This window comes from Bos mutus, chromosome 15 (genome assembly GCF_027580195.1).
Source record: "Bos mutus isolate GX-2022 chromosome 15, NWIPB_WYAK_1.1, whole genome shotgun sequence".
NCBI lineage: Eukaryota > Metazoa > Chordata > Mammalia > Artiodactyla > Bovidae > Bos > Bos mutus.
Window position 1 is genome coordinate 34,649,585 of NC_091631.1, and position 26,473 is coordinate 34,676,057.

General features: G+C 41.9%; 1 protein-coding gene across 7 annotated transcripts in view; it reads left to right on the forward strand.

The window, feature by feature from the left end:
* Positions 1-26,473, forward strand: part of PPFIBP2 (PPFIA binding protein 2) — a 166,407-nt gene that overhangs the window by 35,511 nt on the left and 104,423 nt on the right. For all 7 annotated transcript variants that reach the window (XM_070383864.1, XM_070383861.1, XM_070383862.1 and 4 more), the window contains exon 3: positions 20,017-20,231. In XM_070383864.1, the coding sequence (XP_070239965.1) occupies positions 20,017-20,231 (215 nt within the window). The remainder of the gene's footprint in view (positions 1-20,016; positions 20,232-26,473) is intronic.

The window sequence follows — 26,473 nt, forward strand, 5'->3', positions numbered from 1 at the left end:
TTGGCCTTTGGCTGCCTGTGTGGCTGCACCTCCCACACCTCCCATCTGCTTGTCTTGCTTTAGCATAGGCTGTCTCAGGGCCTATGTGCTTGCTGTCCCTCTGCTGGAATGTTCTCCAAGTACACTGAGGTCGGGTCTCTGCTGAAATGTCACCATGCAGAGGCCTTCCCTGACACTCTCTCATGTAGTGTCCCTACATCCCTCCCCCCATCCTCGCATCCTGTTTTTATTTCTTTATAGAACTTACTACCATCTGACCCATTAGGTTCATATTCATCTGTTTATTATCTGCCTCCTGCACCAGGATGTAAGCTCTGTGGCAGCAGAGGCTTTGCTGGTGCATCTCCAGGGTAACACAGAACATGTGCTTAATAGATGTTTGGGTCCCATGTGTATTTGATTTACTTCTGTGAATAAGCTCCCCTTTTCATTTATTAGGTGGCAGTTACTGGTTTCTGTACCTATCCCCTGTCTGTCTGCACGCTGAACTTCATTGATTATTTTCTCTCTTGTGTCTTTGGCTCATTCTTGTGGAATAATAAATCACTAATTTTTTTTTTTTTGAAGACTCTGTGGTTAGCATGTCCTGTGAGCCATCTCTTAAGCAGTAATTGGCTCACCCAGACATTTGACAGGAGCTATTTGGCAGATAATTCAACACTGAGGTTATTAGCGAGTATCTGGAGGGCATATGTTCTATGCCATTTGCGATGAAAAGAATAATAATTACTGAATGCTTTTGTATGGGATACTTTTCCTCAAGATTATTAAAGCCATCCTCATTTTCAAGTTGACTGGGCCAAAGAGCTTAGGGATTTTTGTGGTTATTAATGTAAACTGCAGTTAGACTGTTGGAGTTTGAATCCCAGCTCAGCCACTTATTACTGGCTGTGGAGTCTTTGCGCAAATTGCTTGATCCCCTTGAGCCTCAGTTTCCTCATAGTGTATAGACATTGGTAATAACAGTGCCATCTCATGTTATTGGGAGGATTAAATTAAAGAAGGCACTTAGAATAGTGCCTGTTACCTAGTAAGTGCTCACCAGCTCTAAATTACCTTGGTTTTGTTGATATGACTATTGACATTATTTTTGCCACCCGAGCTATAGTGCTGGTAAATGACGGAACTAAGATTTGAGTCCAGGCTATCTGAGATCCAGATGTCTTCCTGGCTCATTTCACTCCTGGGTTCATCTCATGGTGATGTGCAGCAGAGCCCCTGGGGTTCTGCAGGACTGTCTAGGGAGTTCACTAGGAGGAGGGTCCAGTCCTGTCCTTGTCCCCAGTCTGTTGGTCACACTGGCTTTGCTCTCTTCCCTTCTACATTCAACTTCCAAGTAAGAGCTTGTTTGCTTGAGCATAGAGCAGCTAGAAGGAAGCTGAAGACTGTGGCACCAACATCATGAGTCACAGATTCTGTAGGGGTTGTATCTGTGTGTGAACATTTATATTGTCCTTTCTTTATTTCTATTCTCTCACTAATTTGAAGTCGAAGGGTGTCAAGTACTACTTCTAGCTGGTAAAGGACTCAAACCACTGCATCCTCTCACTTTATGAAAACACAGTTATGCTTATCTTAGTGAAGAAGTTTTTATGGGCTTCCTGCGTGCCCTAAATAGCAAGCATTTATGTGGGCTATTAGCCTATTGAATTCTGAGATCTCTATGATGAGAAAGGCAGTGCTACACAACTGCAGGACCCTTGACACCTTACAGCATCTCAGGGAGATATCTGTGCTGTAATTCAAACTCAATGCTGTATTTTTGTACCTGATAAATCCTTTAACGTAACACATTTGAACCACATGAAAAATCAGATTTCTGCTGTAAGTGACCCATTCCCTAGTCTTGACAATCTTTAAAAAAAAACTGGTGTGGGAGGCTCATGGCTAAAATATTTACTTTTAATTCCACTAGTGTTATTAACTATACCATTTGTATTTTGCTTGTTTCACAAGATTATTATTTCTTGTATTACCAAGTATATGACTGAGCCTTCAACGGAAATGATGACTAGACTTGAAGCAGTTGATCAAATGTATAGTTTGATATATGATCAATGATTGTAATAGTGTAACTCTAGAAGGCAATGGCACCCCACTCTAGTACTCTTGCCTGGAAAATCCCATGGACGGAAGAGCCTGGTAGGTTGCAGTCCATGGGGTCACTAAGAATTGGACACGACTGAGCATCTTCACTTTTCACTTTCATGCATTGGAGAAGGAAATGGCAACCCACTCCAGTGTTCTTGCCTGGAGAATCCCAGAGATGGGGGAGCCTCGTGGGCTTCCATCTATGGGGTCACACAGAGTCTGACACGACTGAAGTGACTTAGCAGCAGCAACATGTAGAAACAAATGGATTCCTACTCAAATGGACACAATTTCCTTCAGTAATGATTATTAATGATTATAACACTGTATAACCAGAACTTCCCCTTATTAATTACTGTACAGTATGACAGGCTACTCTTCACTTTCCAAAACTCTTTCCAAAAGAGTTTCCAGAAGAGTATACTTAGGGCATGTGATATCAATGTGTATATAATTAAGCCTTTAATGCAAAAAAAAAAGTGCCCTCTTCTTGTGACCAATGTAAACAGTACAGATGGTGCAAGAGATAATCACTTGCAGAAGCAACCAGGCCAGGAGAACTCAGAGGACATCTTGATACACAAGTGCCCAATACGCCCCTGCAGAGGCAAGCATGGTGACCCCCATCATCGGCAGGCATTCGTCTGCTCTGGAGACATGAGACAAAGAAATGCCTTCTAAGCAGAAGTAGGAAATGAAGCAGAAACATGAAGTGAAAACAGCTGAATTCTTGAAATCTGAAGGGGTGTATCCCGAATGTGATTGTATTTAATTAGGACCCAAGAATTTTATACCAGAAAGTTAGGACAAGGTGACTTAGAAAACCCAGAACCTTTGTCCAAATGAGTTGTTTCTAATACAAAAGACCAGTATTATAAGTTCCAGTAAGATGTTAACCTTTGATCTGGTCTTCCTCTTGATTAGTCCCTGTGATTCAGCCTACAAATAATACCATAATTGAATTACAGTGTTGATGATTGAAATTGAACGCTATGCTGCTTAATTGCATCCCTGTGGATGACCCTGAGCAACAACCACATACACTAATTTTGTGTAGGGCTTCATCTGTGGGCTAATGGGGTCAGCGGCTGCTCCAGGAGGCTGTGTGTGTGTGTGTATGACCAGAGAACCCCTGGTCAGGACACAGAGGGCCACTTATTTCTCTTCACTGTGCGGGAGGTTACTCATGGGGTTATCTACAAGCTATACCCATCGATGGAGAACAGTTAAAAGGAATCTGTTTAATGACAGTTGAACAAAGAGGTTGCTCTGTCTGGGCCTTTCTTCCAACTGTTTCTTTTTTAAAGATTTTTTTTTTGATATGGACCTTTTTCTTTTTTTAAAGTATTATTGAATTTGTTACAATATTGCTTCTGTTTTGCGTTTTGGGTTTTTGGCCTCAAGGCATGTGAGGTCTCAGCTCCCCAGGACTGGAAACTGTACCCCTTGCACTGGAAGAAGTCTTAACCACTAGACCAGCGAAATCCCTCTGCCAACTCTGATTAGTGTCCATTTTTGGGTTTTTTTGTTTGTTTTCAAGATTGTGTGAGGGCAGAGAAAGTTCTCATCAAGACTGGAATTATTCATGTGGGCCCATGAATGACTTTAGCTGTGGCATTCAAGGCTGATGATGCACCCACACTCTGAACAGTTAGTTGGCCTTATCTCCAGCCTCTCCAAGGCCAATCAGTGTGGAGTGGTCATCAGTAACAAAGCCACCTGTTTTCCAGTCAGGACTCAAGTTGAGAGTCCTCTACTTTGACACTGACCCAAGGAGAGTCGGCAGAATTTTGGAGGTGTCTAGCGGGCTGACACACGCAAAAGGCTGCCCTTTGCGTAAAGAGGTTGAGATGGCCCACAGTGGGGCCGGGAGCCCTGTTGAACAGCTACATTCTGTTTTTTACCCTTGCTAGCAGAGCCCACATCTCCAGCCTCCTTTTCTATTCTCTTAAAGTGTGTGAGTAAATTTGGAATTATCATTTGTTCATTAAATATTTGCTTATAGTTTAAATTATAGGAACTGACCTGCAAAACCATCTGGACCTTGTATTTCCTCATGTCTTTTCTTAATGGTTAGGGATAGTCAGGGTTTAATTTTTTTCTCTATTGAGTTCTGACATGCTGTATTTTTCTAGATATTTGTGTATTTTACCAGTATTTTCCATTTTGTTAGCATATGGTTGCTTATTGTGTTTTATCTTTTTAAGATCTGCTACACTTGTTATATCTGTATTTATTCCTAGTATTGCTTATTTGTTTGCCTTCTCTTTATTTTTTGATCAGTCTTCCCAGAGAGTATTTTTTAATGACTGTTTTTTTTTTTTAAGTTATCTAATAGTTTTTTTTTTTTTTTAAACTTTACAATATTGTATTGGTTCTGCCATATATCGAAATGTATCCACCACAGGCATACACGTGTTCCCCATCCTGAACCCTCCTCCCTCCTCCCTCCCCATACCATCCCTCTGGGTCATCCCAGTGCACCAGCCCCAAGCATCCAGTATTGTGCATCGAACCTGGACTGGAGACTCGTTTCATATATGATAGTATACATATTTCAATGCCATTCTCCCAAATCATCTCACCCTCTCCCTCTCCCACAGAGTCCAAAAGACTGTTCTATACATCAGTGTCTCTTTTGCTGTCTCGTATACAGGGTTATTGTTACCATCTTTCTAAATTCCATATATATGTGTTAGTATACTGTATTGGTATTTTTCTTTCTGGCTTACTTCACTCTGTATAATAGGCTCCAGTTTCATCCACCTCATTAGAACTGATTCAAATGTATTCTTTTTAATGGCTGAGTAATACTCCATTGTGTATATATACCACTGCTTTCTTATCCATTCATCTGCTGATGGACATCTAGGTTGCTTCCATGTCCTGGCTATTATAAACAGTACTGCGATGAACATTGGGGTACACGTGTCTCTTTCCCTTCTGGTTTCCTCAGTGTGTATGCCCAGCAGTGGGATTGCTGGATCATAAGGCAGTTCTATTTCCAGTTTTTTAAGGAATCTCCACACTGTTCTCCATAGTGGCTGTACTAGTTTGCATTCGCACCAACAGTGTAAGAGGGTTCCCTTTTCTCCACACCCTCTCCAGCATTTATTGCTTGTAGACTTTTGGATAGCAGCCATTCTGGCTGGCGTGAAATGGTACCTCATAGTGGTTTTGATTTGCATTTCTCTGATAATGAGTGATGTTGAGCCTCTTTTCATGTGTTTGTTAGCCATCTGTATGTCTTCTTTGGAGAAATGTCTATTTAGTTCTTTGGCCCATTTTTTGATTGGGTCATTTATTTTTCTGGAGTTGAGCTGTAGGAGTTGCTTGTATATTTTTGAGATTAGTTGTTTGTAATGACTGTTTTCAAAGAATTATTTTTGCTGATCAGTCCCCATAGTAGGTGTGTATATTATTTATTCTATAAATAGATAAATGTGTATATGTATTAGCTCAGGTTCTTCACAGAAACAGAACCAATAGGGTGTGTGTGTGTATGTAGGTATATGGAGAGAGACAGAGCAAGAGACAGAGAGAAAGAGACATTTATTTTAAGGAATTGGCTCACATGAATGTGGAAGTTGGCAAGTTCAAAGTCTGCAGGGTAAGCCAGCAGCCTGGAAGGCCAGGAAAGAGCCAGTTTTGCAGTTCAAGTCCAAAGACCATCTGCTGGCAAATCTCCACTTCTTCCAGAGAAGTCAGTTTTTTTTTTTTCTATTAAGATCTTCCACTAACTGGGTGAGGCCCACCCATGTTATGTCAAAGTCTACTGATTTAAATGTTAATCTTACTGAAAAACATATCTTCACAGAAACATCTAGAATAATATTTGACTAAATATCTGAGTATTGTGACCTAGCCAGATCGACACATACAACTAACTATGCTTATATATATATAGACATTATGTATTTATGCTTTATATATGTATATATTTAACTTCTTTGAATATATATTCTTTATCATTTTCTGTTCTTACTTGAATCTATCTGTTCAGCTTAACAAATCAATAATATATAATATTATGTATTTAAAATTGACTAACTTAATTGTAGTGGTTAAAGCGGTTTCTGATCCTTTTTGGAATTTATTGATTCTTGCTTTGTCACTTTGACTAGAACATTGCCTGTTTCTGTTTTGTAAATAAGTTTATTTGTATCATTATTTTAGATTCCACATTTAAGTGATATATGGTTTTTGTCTTTCTCCTTCTGAACTTCACTTAGTGTGATAATCTTTAAGTCCATCCACGTTGCTGTAAATGGCGTTATTTCATTCTTTTCTGTGACTGAGTGATATTCCATTCTGTGTGTGTGTGTGTGTAGAAAATCTTCTTTATCCATTCTTTCGTCTGTTGATGGACACTTAGGTTGCTTCCATGTCTTAGCTATTGCAGATAGTGCTGCTGTGAACATTGGGGTGCCTGTATCTTTTCAAGTTACAGTTTTCATCCTTTCCAGGTATATGCCCAATAATAGGATTGCTGGATCATGTGGTAACTCTATTTTTAGTTTCTCCGTGCTGTTCTTCACAAGGGCCCCACCAATTTACATTCCTACTAACAGCACAGCAGGATTCTTTCTTCTCCACACCCTCTCCAGAATTTATATTTGTTGACTTTTGGATGATGGCCATTCTGACAGTTGTGAGATGATATCTCAAGTAGTTTTGATCTGCATTTCTCTAATAATTAGTGATGATATTGTGCATCTTTTCATGTGCCTGTTGGCCATCTGTAAGTCTTATGGATAAAAGGCTAGGTCTTTTGCCCTTTTTGGAATGGGTTGTTGCTTTTTTGTTGTTGAGTTGCATAAGCTGTTTGTATATTTTGGAAATTAATCCGTTTCAGCAGTGTCATTTGCAAATATATTCTCCTGTTCTTTAGGTTGTCTTTTTGTTGATGGTTTCCTCTGTTATGTGAAAGCTTATGTTGACTAGGTCTCATTTGTTTATCAACTATTTTATTTTTTTATTTCTGCACTTCTCTTTCTTCACTTCTCCTACCCTTCTTTTAATGTTTGAAAACATAGAATTGTTTATGTGTGTTCATATTCCAGCATCAAGGCCAAGATCAGTGGGTGATTTTTTCTGGTGATAGGCTGAGGGTATTGCCCTTTGCTTCCTGGCCTTATGCAAAGGTCTCCCATTTGACCTCTCCCTTTGCTCTGGCCCTAAACTTTGTCTCCTGTCTCCTCAAGCGGCCCATTCAAGCCCAGGTGTGCCAGGAACATCAGCTCAAATGCTCTTTTTCTCCTGAGCTACTGAGCTCTGGAAATTTCCTTCAGTTCAGTTGCTTTAAAAAGTATATGTATTTGTGTTTTTTAATTTTAGGGTGTCCTTTGGGATTTTTCTGAGTACAACTAGTCTGTCATGACCTGCCCTATTGTAGCTGTAATACCATCACCTTCCTTGGTTCACAACCCCTTCCTCCATCTTCAAAGCCAGCGGTGGCAGGGCGAGTCCTCATGTCACATCTCTCTGACCTATTCTTCTGCTTCCCTTTTCTAAGAGCTCATATGATTAAAAATCCAGGATAGTATCTCCATCTCATGATTCTTAATCACATGTTAGAGTCCCTTCTGCTATATTAGGTAACAAACACACCCATACTTTCCAGGGGTGGGATGTGGACATCTTTGGGAAGGTCATTATTCTACCACAAAGGTAATAACGAACATCCCTTAAATGTTGTAAATCAACCATACTTAAATAAAAAATTTAAAAAGAATGCCATCCATTTATTCCCCTGCTTATTTGGTTCCGCTTAAGGAACAAAGGAGTCAGATAGAAAGAGATCAAAGTATCAGCTTTATCATTAGTTTAATTGACTAGGAACCTTAACTTGACCTGAAGCCACAGTCAAGATCTTGAATCCACTCATCCTACACCCTTCCTTGAATTGAATGTAATCCCAAACTTCTAACTTCCATCTTGCTGGGGGTGGAGCTGGTCTCAGAAAGCTTCCTTGGAAGATAATGCCTGCATATGGGGACAGGCATCTCTAGGGGAGAATTCCATCTTTCAGTTCTGTCATCAGAAGGGGTATTCCTCTGTTGAGGAAAAGCTGAGTGAGGGGAGATAGGTGAAACCATTCTCTCCTCCCACAGAAATATGGAGACTGGAATAGTACCCATAATAGCAATTCTTGATTTTTGCTGAGACTTTCTGGATGGCCTAGTCTATGGTCATTTTTGAAAAAAGGCTTTATATGTGCTTGAACACAATGTACCGTCTCCAGTGTTTAGCACATAGTTCTTTATATGTCTTTTGCTGTATCACCACTATAGTTTTTAATTTTGGGTCTGCTTGATCTGTCATTTCCCAAGGGAGAGGGTCTTTTTAATACACTGTGGGATTTGGTTTGTAAATTTGTATTTAGGATTTGATATGTAGGGCTTCCCTGGTGGCTCAGACAGTAAAAAATCTGCCTGCAATGTGGGAGATCCAAGGGAGAGGGTCATTTTTATACACTGTGAGGTTTAGTCTATAAATTTCTGTTTAGGATTTGACATGTAAGTTCATCAGTGAGAAGGCTTGTAATTTGCCTTTGTAAATTGTTTAGTGACAGGGGTCACCATTCACATTCTGGTCTATAAGTTGTACTGGCAGCTATCCTTACTGAAGCCGTTTGGAACAGTCCCTCTTTTTCTATACTGAACACAAGAATTAGATGAGAATCATTCACTTCATGAACACTGGCTAGAGCTAACTTGTAAAAGTATGTGGCCTGGTATTTTCACTGTGGGAAATTATCAAATTATGGTTCAACTTTTTATAGGTTTGTTCAAATGTTTTTTTTAATCATTTTATCCAGTGATTGTGTGTATATGTGATTAGTCTTAATTTTTTTTTTTGCTCAAAAGTACCTACATCAATGCACTCTCCTCTTTCACCATCATCAAGACGCTCTTCAATTCCTCTTCGTTTTGTGTCATTAGAGTTTGATTATCTGTATATTCGAGGTTGTTGATATTTCTCCTGGCAATCTTGATTCCAAGTGGTGATTTATCCAGCTCAGCATTTCACATGATGTGTGTATATAAGTTAAATAAGCAGGGTGACAATATAAAGCTTTATCATACTCTTTCCCAATTTTGAACCAGTCTGTTGTTCCATATCCAGTTCTTCTGTTGCTTCTTGACTCACATACAGGTTTCTCAGGAGACATGAAGGTGGTCTGGTACTCCCATCTCTTTAAGAATTTTCATGATTTGAGAGAAGAGCATTGAAACATATACATTACCATATGTAAAACAGATAGCCGGTGGGAGTTTATTGTAAGATGCAGGGAACCCAAAGCTGGTGCTTTGTGATAACCTGGTGGGTAGGATGGGGAGGGAGATGGAAGTAGGTTTGAGAGGAAGGGGATATATGTATACCTATGGCCAATTCATGTGGATGACACAAATGACATGAATGTGATGGTATGACAAAAACATCATCATATTGGTAAGGCATTTCAGTTCAGTTGCTCAGTTGTGTCCAACTCTTTGCAACCACATGAACTGTAGCATGCCAGGCTTTCTTGTCCATCACCAGCTCCTGGAGCCTACATAAACTCATGTCCACCATCGGTGATGCCATCCAACCATCTCATCCTCTGTCTTCCATTTCTCCTCCCACCTTCAATCTTTGCCAGCATCAGGATCTTTTCCAGTGAGTCAGTTCTTTGCATCAGGTGGCCAAAGTATTGGAGTTTCAGCTTCAGCATCAGTCCTTCCAACGAGTATTCAGGACTAGTTTCCTTTAGGATTGACTGGTTGGATCTCCTTGCAGTCCAAGGGACTCTCAAGAGTCTTCTCCAACACCAAGTTCAAAAGCATCAATTCTTTAGCACTCAGCCTTCTTTATAGTCCAACTCTCACATCCATACATGACTACTGGAAAAACCATAGCTTTGACTAGATTGACCTTTGTTGGTAAAGTAATGTCTTTGCTTTTTAATATGCTATCTAGGTGAGTCATAGCTTTTCTTCCAAGGAGCAAGTGTCTTTTAATTTCATGGCTGCAGTCACCATCTGCAGTGATTTTTGAGCCCCCCCCCAAAAAAGTCTGTCACTGTTTGCCTTGTCATGTCATGCATGTCATGTCATTGCATTTGTCTGTCACTTATTTGCCATGAAGTGATGGGACCGGATGCCATGATCCTAGGTTTCTGAATGTTGAGTTTTAAGCCAACTTTTTCACTCTCCTCTTTCACTTTCATCAAGAGGCCCCTTAGTTCCTCTTCACTTTCTGCCTTAAGGGTGGTGTCATCTGCATATCTGAGGTTATTGATATTTCTCCCATCAATCTTGATTCCAGCTTGTGCTTCATCCAGCCCGGCATTTCACATGATGTACTCTGCATAGAAGTTAAATAAGCAGAGTGGCAGTATACAGCCTTGACGTATTCCCTTCCCCATTTGGAACCAGTCTGTTGTTCCATGTCCGGTTCTAACTGTTGCTTCTTGACCTGCATACAGATTTCTCAGAAGGCAGGTCAGGTGGTCTGGTATTCCCATCTCTTGAAGAATTTTCCACAGTTTGCTGTGATCCACACAGTCAAAGGCCTTGGTGTAGTCAATAAAGCAAAAGTAGATGTTTTTTTTTTTTGAGTTCTCTTGCTTTTTCGATAATCCAGCGGATGTTGGCAATTTGATCTCTTGTTACTCTGCCTTTTCTAAATCCAACTTGAACATTTGGAAGTTCATGGTTCACATACTATTGAAGCCTGGCTTGGAGAATTTTGAACATTACTTTGCTAGTGTGTGAGATGAGTGCAATTGTGCGGTAGTTTGAACATTCTTTGGCATTGCCTTTCTTTGGGATTGGAATGAAAACTGACCTTTTCCAATTCTGTGGCCACTGCTGAGTTTTCCAGATTTGCTGGCATATTGAGTACAGCACTTTCACAGCATCATCTTTTAGGATTTTAAATATTTGAGCTGGAATTCTCTCACCTTCACTAGCTTTGTTCATATTAATATTTCCTAAGGCCCACTGTGGAAAATTCTGAAAGAGATGGGAATACCAGACCACCTGACCTGCATTTTGAGAAACCTATTTGCAGGTCAGGAAGCAACAGTTAGAACTGGACATGGAACAACAGACTGGTTCCAAATAGGAGGAAAAGGAGTACGTCAAGGCTGTATACTGTCACCCTGCTATTTAACTTCTATTCAGAGTACATCATGAGAAATGTTGGGCTGGAAGAAGCACAAGCTGGAATCAAGATTGCCGGGAGAAATATCAATAACCTCAGATATGCAGATGACACCACCCTTATGGCAGAAAGTGAAGAGGAACTCAAAAGCCTCTTGATGGGGAAATAGTGTCAGACTTTATTTTTTGGGGGCTCCAAAATCACTGCAGATGGTGACTGCAGCCATGAAATTAAAAGACGCTTACTCCTTGGAAGGAAGGTTATGACCAACCTAGATACCATATTGAAAAGCAGAGACATTACTTTGCCAACAAAGGTCCATCTAGTCAAGGCTATGGTTTTTCCAGTGGTCATGTATGGATGTGAGAGTTGGACTGTGAAGAAAGCTGAGCACCGAAGAATTGATGCTTTTGAACTGTGGTGTTGGAGAAGACTCTTGAGAGTCCCTTGGACTGCAAGGAGATGCAACCAGTCCATTCTGAAGGAGATCAGCCCTGGGATTTCTTTGGAAGGAATGATGCTCAAGCTGAAACTCCAGTACTTTGGCCACCTCATGCGAAGAGTTGACTCATTGGAAAAGACTCTGATGCTGGGAGGGATTGGGGGGCAGGAGGAGAAGGGGACGACAGAGGATGAGATGGCTGGATGGCATCACTGACTCGATGGACATGAGTCTGAGTGAACTCCGGGAGTTGGTGATGGACAGGGAGGCCTGGTGTGCTGCGATTCATGGGGTCGCAAAGAGTCGGACACGACTGAGTGACTGAACTGAACTGAACTGAAGGATCACAGTCTTGTCATGGCAAAAGGGCTTGGGTAACTGAATGAAGCTATGAGCATGCTTACAGCCACCCAAGACAGATGGGTCATAGTGAAGAGTTCTGACAAAACATGGTCCACTGGAGGAGGGAATGGCAACCAATCCCAGTGTTCTTGCCTAGAGAATCCCATGGACAGTATGAAAAGGCAAAAAGATATGACACCAGGAGATGAATCCCCTAGATTGGTAGGTGTCCAGTGTATTCCCTTGTGGCTCAGATGGTAAAGAATTCACCTGCAAAGCAGGAGACCCAGGTTCAATACTTGAGTCAGGAGGATTGCCTGGAGTAGGGAATGGGTACCCACTCCAGTATTCTTGCCTGGAGAATTTCATGGACAGACGAGCCTGGTGAGCTATAGCCCATGGGGTTGCAAAGAGTAAACACTGGGGAAGATCGGAGGGCAATTACTAATAGCTCCAGAAAGAATGAAACCACTGGGCCAAAGTGGAAAAGATGCTCAGCTGTGTGTGTCGCTTCATTCAGTTACCCAAGCCCCTTTGCCATGACAAGACTGTGATCCTTCAGTTCAGTTCAGTTCAGTCACTCAGTCATGTCCGACTCTTTGTGACCCCATGAATCGCAGCACGCCAGGCCTCCCTGTCCATCACCAACTCCCGGAGTTCACTCAGACTCATGTCCATCGAGTCAGTGATGCCATCCAGCCATCTCATCCTCTGTCGTCCCCTTCTCCTCCTGCCCCCAATCCCTCCCAGCATCAGAGTCTTTTCCAATGAGTCAACTCTTCGCATGAGGTGGCCAAAGTACTGGAGTTTCAGCTTGAGCATCATTCCTTCCAAAGAAATCCCAGGGCTGATCTCCTTCAGAATGGACTGGTTGCATCTCCTTGCAGTCCAAGGGACTCTCAAGAGTCTTCTCCAACACCACAGTTCAAAAGCATTAATTCTTCGGTGCTCAGCTTTCTTCACAGTCCAACTCTCACATCCAAACATGACTACTGGAAAAACCATAGCCTTGACTAGATGGACCTTTGTTGGCAAAGTAATGTCTCTGCTTTTCAATATGGTATCTAGGTTGGTCATAACTTTCCTCCCAAGGAGTAAGCGTCTTTTAATTTCATGGCTGCAGTCACCATCTGCAGTGATTTTGGAGCCCCCAAAAATAAGTCTGACACTGTGTCCACTGTTTCCCCATCTATTTTCCATGAAGTGATGGGACCAGATGCCATGATCTTCGTTTTCTGAATGTTGAGTTTTAAGCCAACTTGTTCACTCTCCTCTTTCACCTTCATCGAGAGGCTTTTGAGTTCCTCTTCACTTTCTGCCATAAGGGTGGTGTCGTCTGCATATCTGAGGTTATTGATATTTCTCCCAGCAATCTTGATTCCAGCTTGTGCTTCTTCCAGCCCAGCGTTTCTCATGATTTACTCTGCATAGAAGTTAAATAAGCAGGATGACAATATACAGCCTTGACGTCCTCCTTTTCCTATTTGGAACCAGTCTGTTGTTCCATGTCCAGTTCTAACTGTTGCTTCCTGACCTGCATACACGTTTCTCAAAATGCAGGTCAGGTGGTCTGGTATTCCCATCTCTTTCAGAATTTTCCACAGTTTATTGTGATCCACACAGTCAAAGGCTTTGGCATAGTCAATAAAGCAGAAAATAGATGTTTTTCTGGAACTCTCTTGCTTTTTCCATGATCCAGTGGATGTTGGCAATTTGGTCTCTGGTTCCTCTGCCTTTTCTAAAACCAGCTTGAACATCTGGAAGTTCACGGTTCACATATTGCTGAAGCCTGGCTTGGAGAATTTTGAGCATTACTTTACTAGCGTGTGAGATGAGTGCAATTGTGCGGTAGTTTGAGCATTCTTTGGCATAGCCTTTCTTTGGGATTGGAATGAAAACTGACCTTTTCCAGTCCTGTGGCCACTGCTGAGTTTTCCACATTTGCTGGCATATTGAGTGCAGCACTTTCACAGCCTCATCTTTCAGGATTTGAAAGAGCTCAACTGGAATTCCATTACCTCTACTAGCTTTGTTTGTAGTGATGCTTTCTAAGGCCCACTTGACTTCACATTCCAGGATATCTGGCTCTGGGTGAGTGATCACACCTTCGTGATTATCTGGGTCATGAAGATCTTTTTTGTACAGTTCTTCTGTGTATTCTTGCCACATCTTCTTAATATCTTCTGCTTCTGTTAGGTCCATACCATTTCTGTCCTTTATCGAGCCCATCTTTGCATGAAATGTTCCCTTGGTATCTCTAATTTTCTTGAAGAGATCTCTTAGTCTTTCCCATTCTGTTGTTTTCCTCTATTTCTTTGCATTGATCGCTAAGGAAGGCTTTCTTATCTCTTCTTGCTATTCTTTGGAACTCTGCATTCAGATGCTTATATCCTTCCTTTTCTCCTTTGCTTTTCGTTTCTCTTCTTTTCACAGCTATTTGTAGGGTAGTATATAGATAGGTAAGTGCTTATTTCTCCATTTTATGTTTTTGTTTCTTTTTAACTTTTTTTTTTTTTTAACTTGTTTTTGGTTTTGCCTTGCTGGCCTCTGTTGTATTGATCAAGTTGTTTTTATATCTCTGTTAGAAAGTCAAACATCTATTTCTGTATTTTTAATGCTCATCCTTACATTTTTAGCACAAATCCTTACCACAAAGGTGAAATACAAATATCTTTATAGAATAATTGTCTTCCTCTTTAGTAGTACGTGAGTCTTAGAATGCTTTAATTCCCATCAGTGCCCCGTCTTCCATAGTTTTGTATTCTGGTATCATCTTTATTTATAGTCCCCCAAGTATTGTGCTATTTATTATTATTCATTGAACATTTATTTTTTATCAGATATCATAATGCATTATTTGACCTAATCTTTATGAAAATTGTGAAAGATAAACAGTGTTGCTATCCCTTTTTTATAGACAGAAAATTGAGGCATAGATTAACTGGAAAGCATAATTAGGAAAAAATACTAAATCCATTGGATCTCAAAATCCAAGTTTTTTTCATCATCCCATATTTCATAAACTAGTCTTAGCTCTCAAAGAAAAATGTTGAAATAAAGACCTTAGGTCTAAGTAGTTGTTAGAGAATGTACAGGACATGTGGTCCAGTGGTCTCCATTCTGGGTCTTCAGTGGAGGTGTCTGGTGCCCAAGGGGCTGCAGATCTGTGTCTTGAGGGTGAAGCTGCAGCTTCTCTCTATTTCAAAGGCTCTGCCTAAGTAACGGCTATCTATAAATACTCCTGTCATATACATTTTGCCATACTGTATACCACTGAAGAGCATCAAGAAGAAATGGAAAATAGTTCTGGAGGCCGAAAAATCTGAGATCAAGGTGCTGGCAGGGTTGATTTCTGGTAAGACCTCTCTAACTGCTTGTGGACTGTTTTTTTCTCACTGTGTTCTCACATGGTCTTTCTTCTGCTTGTCTTGGAAGAGAGACAGGGGGCGGCTGCAGCTGGCCCTGGGGAAACAGACCCTGGGTTCAACCACTCTTCAGAGCTGCCCCTCTCCCCTGCCATGTGTGTTTTTTAAACTGACAGTGTTTATTTTGTTTAGTGAACAGTTTAAACAACTTCTCTGACAGAGTTGATTCTTCTATCCCCCTCCTTTTTAGTTGGTGCAGTTTTTCCTGCTTCATGAAGTAGATCTTTTAAAATCCCTTCAGAAATACTCTGCCAGTAATAAATTGCATGCATCATTTATGTGAAAAATGTCCTTATTTTATTCTTAAATCTTGAGTGGTAGTTTATCTTGTACAGATTATAGGTTGGTAGCTACCTGAAGATATTTTGTGGTCATCAGGACTTACTGCTGATGAGAAGTCTTTGACAGTCTAATTGTAGAATATCTTTTATCTCTGGTTGCTTTTAAATTTCTTTTATCTTTGTTCTTCAGTTTCACTGTGTTGTTGCTAGGATTTGTTTTAATGTATCCCTTTGGGGACTCAATGTGTGTCTTTAAACTGAGAAGACTGAAGGTTTTTTTTTTTTTTTAATTTTATTTATTTATTTTTGGCTGTTCTGGGTCTTGCTTGCAGCGAGGGCTTTTCTCTAGTTATGTTGCACGGGCTTCTCATTGTGGTGGCCTCATGTTGCAGACCACAGGCTCTAGGGCGCTTCAGTAATTGCAGCATGTGGGCTCAGTAGTTGTGGCTCCCAGGCTCTAGAGCACAGGCTCAGTTTTTGTGGCTTAGCTGCTCTGCAGCATGTGGGGTCTTCTTGGATCAGGGATGGAACATGTATGTGTCTCCCGCTTTCGCAGGCACATTCACTATCACTGAGCCACCAGGGAAGCCCGAATGAAGATTTTATTGGTGATAAATCCATAACCATTTTCTCTTTCGCCTCTGCTTCAATAGCTTCTTCCACCTTCCGTTCCAGTAATTCTCTTATCTGTTGTTTAACCTATGCACTTCATTTTCTAACCTGAGTAACTGTATTCTTTGTGTTTTGGTTTCCAGTTGGTTCTTTTTCAAAATTTTCTGTTCTTTTCTCATGCTTTCTTGTCCTTTCATTAACGTTTCTACACCTTTTTTACTTCCTTTTAGGTAAAACATATGTCCAAATATATTCCCAAATAGACAAGTACTCATAATATTGATTTAGTCACATGTGTATTTACAGGCACTAATTTGCAAAAAATTACGAATTTTTTGTCTCACCAGTACATTTTAAATAATACTTTTATTCAAGCATTTTACCTTTATCCGAACATACTATTTCTGTCATTATAAGAGCTAGTTTCTGAATAAAAGTATAGCATCCCAGAGCAGTTGAAGAGCATTTGGTGATGTCGATAAAATGTGGAGGTGGGGCCTGAGAGTCTGCATTTGCACCACACTCCCAGGTAGTCCTGGAGCTACCAATGTGCATCACGCTTTAGATGTGCAGAGTTTGAGAGTCCATATTTTTACTTTTAAGTGTTGTAAACACAGCACTTTGAAAATTCACATACAAGGCTGTCATCAATTATTTCATCTCATGTTGAAGAACCCCATTTGTATGATAAAGATCATTTTTAAAAAGTTTACCTTGTTTGTATGTACGTATTTCTGAATTGTGTAACATACATCATGTAAATGAAGACAGGCTAAGTCGTCATGCTGCAGTAACAAACAGTCCCACAATATCAGTTGCCTTGAAACAGCTTAGACCACAAGTTCCCCCACTGCCCCGGGTCTGCTTAGGGCTCTGGTCTGTGTCATCATCTCTTTGGAACATGGGTAGATTCAGTTCCCACCATTGCCAGAGGCCGGAGCAAGTGAAAGAGATAAAAGGAATTGTGTTCTTGTTCCTAATGACCTTCTTCTAGAAGTGACAGTGTCACTTTTCATGTTTATTGGTCAGAGGAAGTCACGTGGCTGTGAGTAGCTTCAAGGGGCAGAAGTGTTGTCCCAGTGTGAGCTGAAGTGGAGGAGATCCAAAACATTTCTGAATAATCCTAGTAACTGCTACACATACTTAGTTGCTTTTGAACATGACCATTGAAAGGCTTTCGATAAAATCCTATACTTGCATTTTGGGTTGTTTCATCTCCCCCTAACAATTACTGAATCTGTATTAAATTTTGGTTTTAATGTGCTTCAGATAAAAATTCTCAGGAGTGTCCTTCCTAAACATCAAAACTTGGCATTGATTAATTTGATGTGCTAGTCAATGGTTTCCACTTAAACTGCACACTGGCATCACCTGGGTAGCTTTTTGTTGTCCCAGATCAGCCTCAGACCAATCAAACTAGAACCCTGGAGGTGGGACTCTGGCATCTGTAGAGGATTTCAGTATGTATATAAAACTGAAGCCCTTTGTGTTAATCTATCTTCTCCAAAGAATGCTTTATTGTTCAAGATAAAGTAATTGAGAGATTGCCCCCAAAGAGAAACTCTATTAGGGCTTGAACAGGAGGTGAGTTGCTGTTTTCTGAGAGGCACTTTAGGGATCAACATCTTGCCTTCTGTTATTGTCACTTTTGTTTTGTTAAACCAGGTATGAGGGTATGCATTTTCTTATTTGTTGCGTCTGATAGTCCTGTTTTTGTGTGTTTGCCTCTGTGATTGTAGTTTTTCCGTAGCCGTCAGTTGGCTGTAGAGAATCTGTGTGGCATGTGGAATTGAGTCTTCTGGGTAATTGTTACCTTTGCTAGTGCTAGGCCTAAGAAGTTTCACCATTTTGGACCATTTTCTGAGCCTATGTATTGATGTAAATTGTAAAGAAATAGAAATTAAAGTCTTTTTTGTATGTACACATTACATGCAAAAGTGGACACAGATACACATGCACTCATACACCTTTACACACACGTAAAATATTTGAAAAGTAAGAAAAAATCCCAAGGCTTTAGGGGCAGGGAGTGGCCCACAGAATGGAAGGGACTTGTCCAAGGCCTCACTGATAGAAAATGAATGAAAATCTCAGTCTTCCCACATACTTCTGGCCTGACTTATCCTACATTTGTAAGTGTGTGTGTGTGTGTGTGTGTGTGTGTGTGTGTGTGTGTTGGAGTGTATTCAGGATGGAGAGGCATGACTTAGCATTTGTTTAGAGATTGGGGGTCTTGCTCTACTTCTGTCCATTTTCTCTCCTGAAGTTTTTGACTGTGACCTTTCCTAGGCAACTCTTAATTGGATTTGTAGAAGCCAGAAACTGGTGAGCACACATCAGAGTGGGGGTAACGGGGCCGTCTCCTAGCTCCCCAGAGCCACGGACTTGTTTGTGGATTGTGATCCACAATTCCCTCTAACCTGCACTTTCAGAAAGCAAACCAGCAATCTAAAAGTAATTGTTTCCTTCTGTGTGGATTTCTCATTCCAAAGACTGCCATGGCAAGTAGGAAGTTGGCTTTGAAGAGAGTAGAGGAACCTGGAATTAGACGACAGGCCTGCAGTGTAACCGTGGATATGGTGGCTCTACAGCCCACATTTTCCAGCAAGAGTCCTGATTTTAAGTATTTTATTCTGTTGGCTTTATAAACAATTCAAATGCCCTGGAAATTCCACCATGAGCCATATTTTCTAAAATGTTTCTTAACTGATGAAAGAAGCACAGAAATCCTTTGTTAGACTCTGTTGCCCCAGTTTTGGTTTAGAAAATATATCACCATCTATGCAAAGAAGGCTTTTTTCCCCTTCTTTTTTAATGGTGGGGTTTAGAAAGGCAAACACAGTCCTATTTGGGACATACCAATTTAGAAAAAGCTGACCCAGTATCCCAGATCTCTGTGGAAATCAGGCATTCTTCCTCTTAGCTATTCATCCAAGCATATGTACAGACATTCAGCCAGTTCCCCTCACAGTCTACTGGGCAGGGGGCATGATAACTGTGTCAGCCACTGATGACAGGGGCTCTGCCCTCAGAGACGTCACTGTCCATGAAGGGAGATGAAATAAGGATACATACAGAGTTAAATACGAGTCAAAGGTGTGAGTGTATCAGAGGACGTAGAATCGCCCAACGGGGAAGATCTAGAAAGATTTTGATTTACTCATTCTCACCAGATCCCACGCAGCATGACTTCCTCTGCATCCTGTTGATCAGAGCAAGTCACTAGACCAGCCCGGAGTGAGGATCCACCTTGGGGTGAGGGGGTGGAATGCACACACAAGGATGCGTGGCTCTCTGTGCATACAGTTTACCACTTTAAGTTCAAAGAAGACACATTTATTCATCTCACAGCTGGGGACTGGCATCTCACTGTTTCAGCACACAAGTACTTAGTCGCAGGTAAGTTCTGGCTGTGCCCTCCCACTTGTCTGAGCATGTGAGCTTCCTCCAGCCAGTCACAATGGGCACAGTCATCTCTCTCTCATGCCCAACCCAGGATGAAAGATGATTTCTGCAAAATTCACTTTGTGAGTGATTCTGCGAGATGGAAGTGGTCATCTAGTCTTCTGATCCATCCATCTCCCTTTCCCTTTCACTAACTTTGCTCTTTACCAGTTCCTTGCCCATGGCATCCACAATTCTCACCCGGATTCCCACCTCTCTCTTGTTCCAGGAACTAAAACAGGGGCAGATATTAGTGATGGTACCTGTGAGCCCGGACCGACTTCCCCAGGCTCCTACATGAACCCCTTCCCAGTGCTCCATCTCGTCGAGGACTTGAGGCTGGCCTTGGAGATGCTGGAGCATCCTCAGGAGAGGGCAGCCCTCCTGAGCCAGATCCCGGGCCCCACAGCTGCCTACATAAAGGAATGGTTCAAGGAGAGCTCGGTGAGTAGGCCCATGGCCTGGGTAGGGGAGCACAGTCACGGAGCCCATGGAATGCCATCAGGTTTATCTGGGGTGTCCTAGCTCCTCCTCTTCAGGAGTCCATTGATAGTCACATCTGCATGCCTTCCTCTGAACACTGATGAATTCTTTATCATGTTCATGATATGTGTTGTTCAATATTTTCGTTACATGGGCTGTCAACCTAGGGTTCTGTAACATGCCAATGCCAGTGTGGTAGGGAGAATAATGATCTTCTGAAGATGCTTACATCCTGATTGCCAGAACCTGTGAATAAGTTTCCATACGTGGTGGAAGGGAAGGAATCAGGCGGAATTAAGGTTGCTAATCAGCTGAATTTAAAGTGGGAAGAGTGGCCTGAGTTATCCAGGTGGGCCCAGGGTGATCACTGGCGTCCTTGTAAAAGGAAGGCGAGGCAGAAGAGTCAGTGTTGAAGTGATGGAATGGGCGAAGGACTCACCCCCCACCCCCCCGACCACTGCTGTCTTTGAAGGTGGAAGGACCAAGAACCAGGGAACACAGGCAGCCACCAGGAGCTGGAAAACTGGCCTCTCCTCCAGAAAGGAAAACAGTCTTACCCACACCTTGATTTTAGCCCAATAAGAACCATTTCAGACTTCTGACCTCCATAACTGTAGGATAATGAATTTGTGTCATTGCAAGTCACTGAGTTTGTGGTAATTAGTTACAGCAGCAACCAAGATTGCCCACAGAGGAAGGTGAAGGCTCCTGGGTGGGTCTTGGGTGGGCCTGTACAGTTCTGGTTTGCAGACCAGCTTCTCATCCCAACCCCCCATGAAGATGGTTCTTGGTGGTCCTCTCAGACTGATAATAGAAGCCCCAACCTGCTTCTCCACGGGCTCTTTTTATTTGTTTATTTGCTTCTTTATTTTTGGCTGTGTTGGGTCCGTTGCTGCATGTGGGCTTTCTCTAGTTGTGGTGGGCGCTAGGGCTACTCTGTAGTTGTGTATGTGGGCTTCTCATTGCAGTGGCTTCTCTTGTGGAGCACGGGCTCCAGAGGATGTGGGATCAATAGTTTTGTCTCGAAGGTTCCAGAGAGAGGGCTCAGTAGTTGTGGCTCATGGGCTTAGTTGCCCTGCAGCACGTGGGATCTTCCCAGACCAGGGCTCAAACCCATGCACTGGACTACTGGGGAAGCCCTCCACGTACTCTCTTAACTAGGTTGAAAGTTGCCGGGGAATGGCTTAGGTAGGTTAGTCCTCTTTTTCCCCAGCTAGAGGATCCCCTTAGCCTCCCTAGAGAGGCATGCTCTGGCTATTTCTGTGTTTGCTTTATGATGCTGGTCCTGGCTTCTGCCCTGCCATATCTGACCATCTTCTGCTCACCTCTTTGTGTGGCTGCGACTCTCTAGCTCACTTTATTCCTGGCATCAGCATCTATCCCTCCTTGCAATTCTGCTAGTACTGACTCAGGCTGCAGTGTTTACAGAAAATTTTATGAAGCCTCTAGAAAATGATATAGGTTCATAATTCATCAGCCTGAAATCCTTGGGTCTAGATGCATTTTGGAACTCAAAGCTTATTAAACTTTAAAAGGTGAGATGGTGCACATGTATAATATGTACCATTTCTAGCCAGTGCAGGGCAGGAAACACTGAACATTTTTCCAGCAACACTTGTGACTATCTGCATGAAGCAGGATAAAGACAGACTATCAATACATAATTTTCAGTGACTATGTATATTTACCTTGTACAGATAGGCCTGAATTTGTGTAACCATTCCTCTAATATTGAATTGAGATATTTTTTAATCTTTCACTAGTAACGTGGCATTGCTGTAGAGACTGTCTTTGTCTAGAAATATTTATCTCTAAATATTTTCTTCAGATGGACTCGTGAAAGTAGAATAATAGTTAAAGCAGGCTTAACAGATAAAATGCAGAATGTTCCGTTAAGTTGGAATTTTAGATAATATTTTTTAATAAGTGTGTTTCATGCAGTTTGCTAAGTCTGGCAAACTCTGATCAAAGGTATTAATATCTTTAAGCCTTGTGACACATTTTTTCCAAACCGCTTTTCAGGAAGATTTTGCCCATTTATATTTTCTTTGGCAGGGCTTGAGGTACATCCTGATCAACAACAAGCACTAAGATTGAAAAAACAGCTAATTTCATAGGAAAGAGAGTTTCATTTTATTTTTCCATTTCTTTGTTTAGTAGAAAGGCTGAATTTTTAAATAAACATTAATATTTATTCTTCTGTATGGTTTCCAAACTTTTGATCTTATACCCCAATATGAAAAACAAATTCATTCTCCAAATACACATATTCATATATGGAGAATTGTCCTCATATATTAAGTTATAAAACATAGTCCCAGATAGATCCTTTTTAAAAGACCAGTTAAGAAAATAGTTTTAATATTTTCTTCACATACATAACTCAGAGATTATTTTGAGTCTCTTGGCTGTGCCTGCTATAGTCTGATCTGTTAGCATCTGTATTCTTGCCTCCCTGACCCCATTTGGGTTTTAGTGCTTTTCTTATTAATGACTTTTTACTAGCTCTTTGCTTTGTGGTGTTCCTTTTCCTCTCTTTTGTTTTTAAATGTTGTTTTTGGTGGGTTTTTTTTTTTTAAAGTATAAAAGAATTGTAATTTTATCAGTCTTTCCTATTTGAGCTTCTTTTCTTTCTACAAAGGCCCTACCCGACCTCAGATCAAATAATATTCACCTGGATAGTCTCTCCAGTAGGTTTATAGTTTGATTTGTATTCATCTGCAGTCTTTTTAGTGTGTGGTATGAAATAAGGATCTAACTTTTATAATTTACCAAAAGAGGTTCTTAAAAACTATTTTGGATCTAAAAGTAGTCGTGGTAGTGGTTGGTTTTGCAAGATCCATCCCAGAAAACAGCTTGCGTTCAGATTTGCAGATCTGTTTTGGTGGCTTTTTATAACCGTTGGGGAAATGCTTGCCTTGGGATAGATGTTTCTAAAAGTTGTTGCATTCATAAATCTTTTGGAGTAATTATGGACATCAGCAACCTATGAGTGGTGTACTTTGAGGGGGGCGGGGTCAAAAGTTCATATAAACATTCCAAGATACCAGGGCTGGTTGTTAAGGTTTTGATTCTGGACAGAGACCACCTGTGTGTATTTTCATTTTCCCAGATTTAAAGTCATTTTACAATCTGGTGCACACACAGTTCATAGCAGGTCTTATCTGTATGGAAATAGAGTTCAAGGCAGTGAACAAACCCACAGCTCCTCTTCAGATTAATTTTAGATTGCCTTAGGTTGGTACTTCTATTTATTTATTTTTGGCTGCACTGGGTCTTTGTTGCTGTGTGTAGGCTCTTCCTATTTATGGTGAGGGGGCTACTCTCTAGTTGCCATGCGTGGTCTTCTCATCGCGGTGGCTTCTCTTTGTGCAGCCTGGGCTCAGCAGTTGTGGTGCACGGGCTTAGCTGCCCCGTGGCATACGGAATCTTCCCAGACCAGGGATCAAACCCTTGTCGCCTGCATTGGTGGGCAGATTCTTAACCACTGGACCACCAGGGAAGTCTAGATTGGTACTTTAATTAGAAGGTATTGCTGTTCAAATTGTAGTTTATGGACCAGCAGCTTTGGCATCCCCTGATAGCTTGTCTTAAAGAAAAAAAAAGTTAGACTTTGCCTCTCCCCTCTCCAATCCACTGAACCATTTCCAGGTGATTCATATTCACTTTAAAGTTTGTAAAGCACTGCCTTAAACCACAGAGACTCAGGCTAATTATTACCCTCCCCCCCAAAAAAAAAAACACACAAAAACACATGTGACTCAGAATTGGAACTAATAAGATAGCTTGAAGCCAGGCTTGTGCCTTCTCATTTCTCATTCATGGTATCTGTGCATCCCTTGGATGTTTGCACTGTTCTCCTTCGTCATAAACCTCAGTTGTCATAATCTGGCCTAGCATGACCCAGCCCTTCCTCATGACATCTGTCAGTGGGGATTCTTTCTCAATAAAATACGAACAGTAAGGAGGTTTATATGTCACTAACATTATATGTTATGTTACTAACATATAACTAATATATATGTAACTAACATATAACTAATAATACATGTATTAGTTATATGTAACTAATATATGTCCAGGGGATGGATGGTCCCAGAGTTAAATCAGTGGCTCTGGGATGACCTCAAAGACACTGACTTTTCTTATCTTTCTCCCTCCCCATGCTCAAGGGTTGGTTTTTCCTCAATTATGTCCCCTAACACAGGGGTCCCCAACCTCCAGGCTGGAGACCAGTACTTCCTGTCAGATCAGCAGTGGCATTAGGTTAGAACTAAAGGCAATGGCACCCCACTCCAGTACTCTTGCCTGGAAAATCCCATGGATGGAGGAGCCTGGTGGGCTGCCATCCATGGGGTTGCTAAGAGTCAGACACGACTGAGCGACTTGGCGGCAGCAGCAGCAAAGGGCACATAAAGGTAATGAGCTTGAATCATTCTGAAACCATTCACCCCACCCCCACCCATGGAAAAATTGTCTTCCATGAAATTGGTCCGTGGTGCTGAAAAGGTTGGGGTACTGCTGCCCTAAGAAGTAGGGCAAGTTGCAAGAAGGCTACTTGCATCTCTGGGCAGCCTCCCTTCACACAGATAGATGTGTCCAGAGGTAGAACATGTCATCCTCTTATAAACTGGGGAGGAAAACCTCTATCTGAAACCTCCCGGCAGCTTCCCATATGGTCCCAGTGGTCAGGATCTGTTCGCATGTGTGTACCCTAGCTGCAAGGGAGGCTGGCACTCTCATCACAGCGGAGGGGAACCTCTGTCAGGGAGCAACCAAGAAATAGGGGAAACGAATGGCCCTTAGGAAGAGAGCTCATGGTGACTGCCACACTTCCTTTAGGTTTGATGTTAGTTTTCTTGTTGATTGACAAGTTCATGTTTTCTATATATGTGTGTTAACCTCCGAAGGAGAGAATCTCATTGACCTAATTCTCAATTTTTGCACTAAGTCCTCCAAGTATAAGAAGAAATGTTAAATGCAAAAGAAATAGAAATTAAAGACATTTTCACTTACACTCAGATATGGACTAGCTGCCTTTGGGTCAGGTGTCCACCCAAGGGCCAATAATTAGCTGTGGTGAGAGGGGAGAGGATCATGTGGTAGGAATCGCAGTCTTCTGTTCATTAGTAGCTGCAATGGGGATCTTCAGGCTCAGATGATGGCAACTGTAGTGCACAGAAACAGGGGCTGCTGGAGGGGCCATGGTGGGTATAGGGGAGTGGTTGGTGGTTACAGCAAACAGCAGACTCGTCCTGGGCCTCTGCCCTTACATCTTAAGTGGAGAGGGAGCTCTGGTCCTAGTACACTGTGGTCAGAAAGACTGTGTGTGGGCAGCTGTGTTTCTTTACAGTGGGGCTGGTTCCTCCTCTGCTGGGTGCTGGCAGGGGTGGGCACAGTGGCCATCAGCAAGGATCCTTGGCCTGGAAATAGTTATAAATAGGCCAGACTTGTGGTAAAAATACAAGTGGAACAGAACTGCCCAGGATTCAGGGGTAACTGGATTGTGAGCATATTTCCAGAGCTTTGGGGCCTAAAATAGGATCCTCCCTTTCTGGGCAGCCAATAGAATGAGGAAGAGTAGGCTTTAGGTCTGGAAGGGTGTGTGGGGGGGCTGTCTATGCTGGAGACCCTCTGGGGCTTCAGTGATAAAAGGAACAAAGGGCCTGGATTCCCTTGTTCTAGGATCAGTGCGTGCTCAGTCGTGTCTGACTTTTTGTGACACATGGATTCCTCTGTCCATGGAATTCTCCAGGCAAGAATACTGGAGTGGGTTGCCATTTCCTCCTCCAGAGGATCTTGCTGACCCAGGGATTGAACCTGTGTCTCTTGCATCTCCTGCACTGGCAGGTGGATTCTTGACCACTGAGCCACCTGGGAAAGGAACAGTACTGTTACCCAACCAGATCTGTTTGTCTGACACACAACAAGTCAAACACTGAGGTACCATAGTTTACAGCTAAGGAAGAGTTTATTCTCAAGATAGCTGAGAAGACAGGAGACTGTGTCTCAGATCTACCTCACTAAAGGTGAGGGAGTTGGAGTATTTATGGGATAAGCAGGGTGGTCTTAGGGGAGAGGTGACTGTGAGGAAATCGCGTTCTGTGCAGGTGCGTCTGGGTTCATGTTTCTGCATATTGGAGCTGGAGACCCTTAGCATCGTCGGAGGGTGGAGTTTTCCAATCCCCTGACGTCAAAAGGCC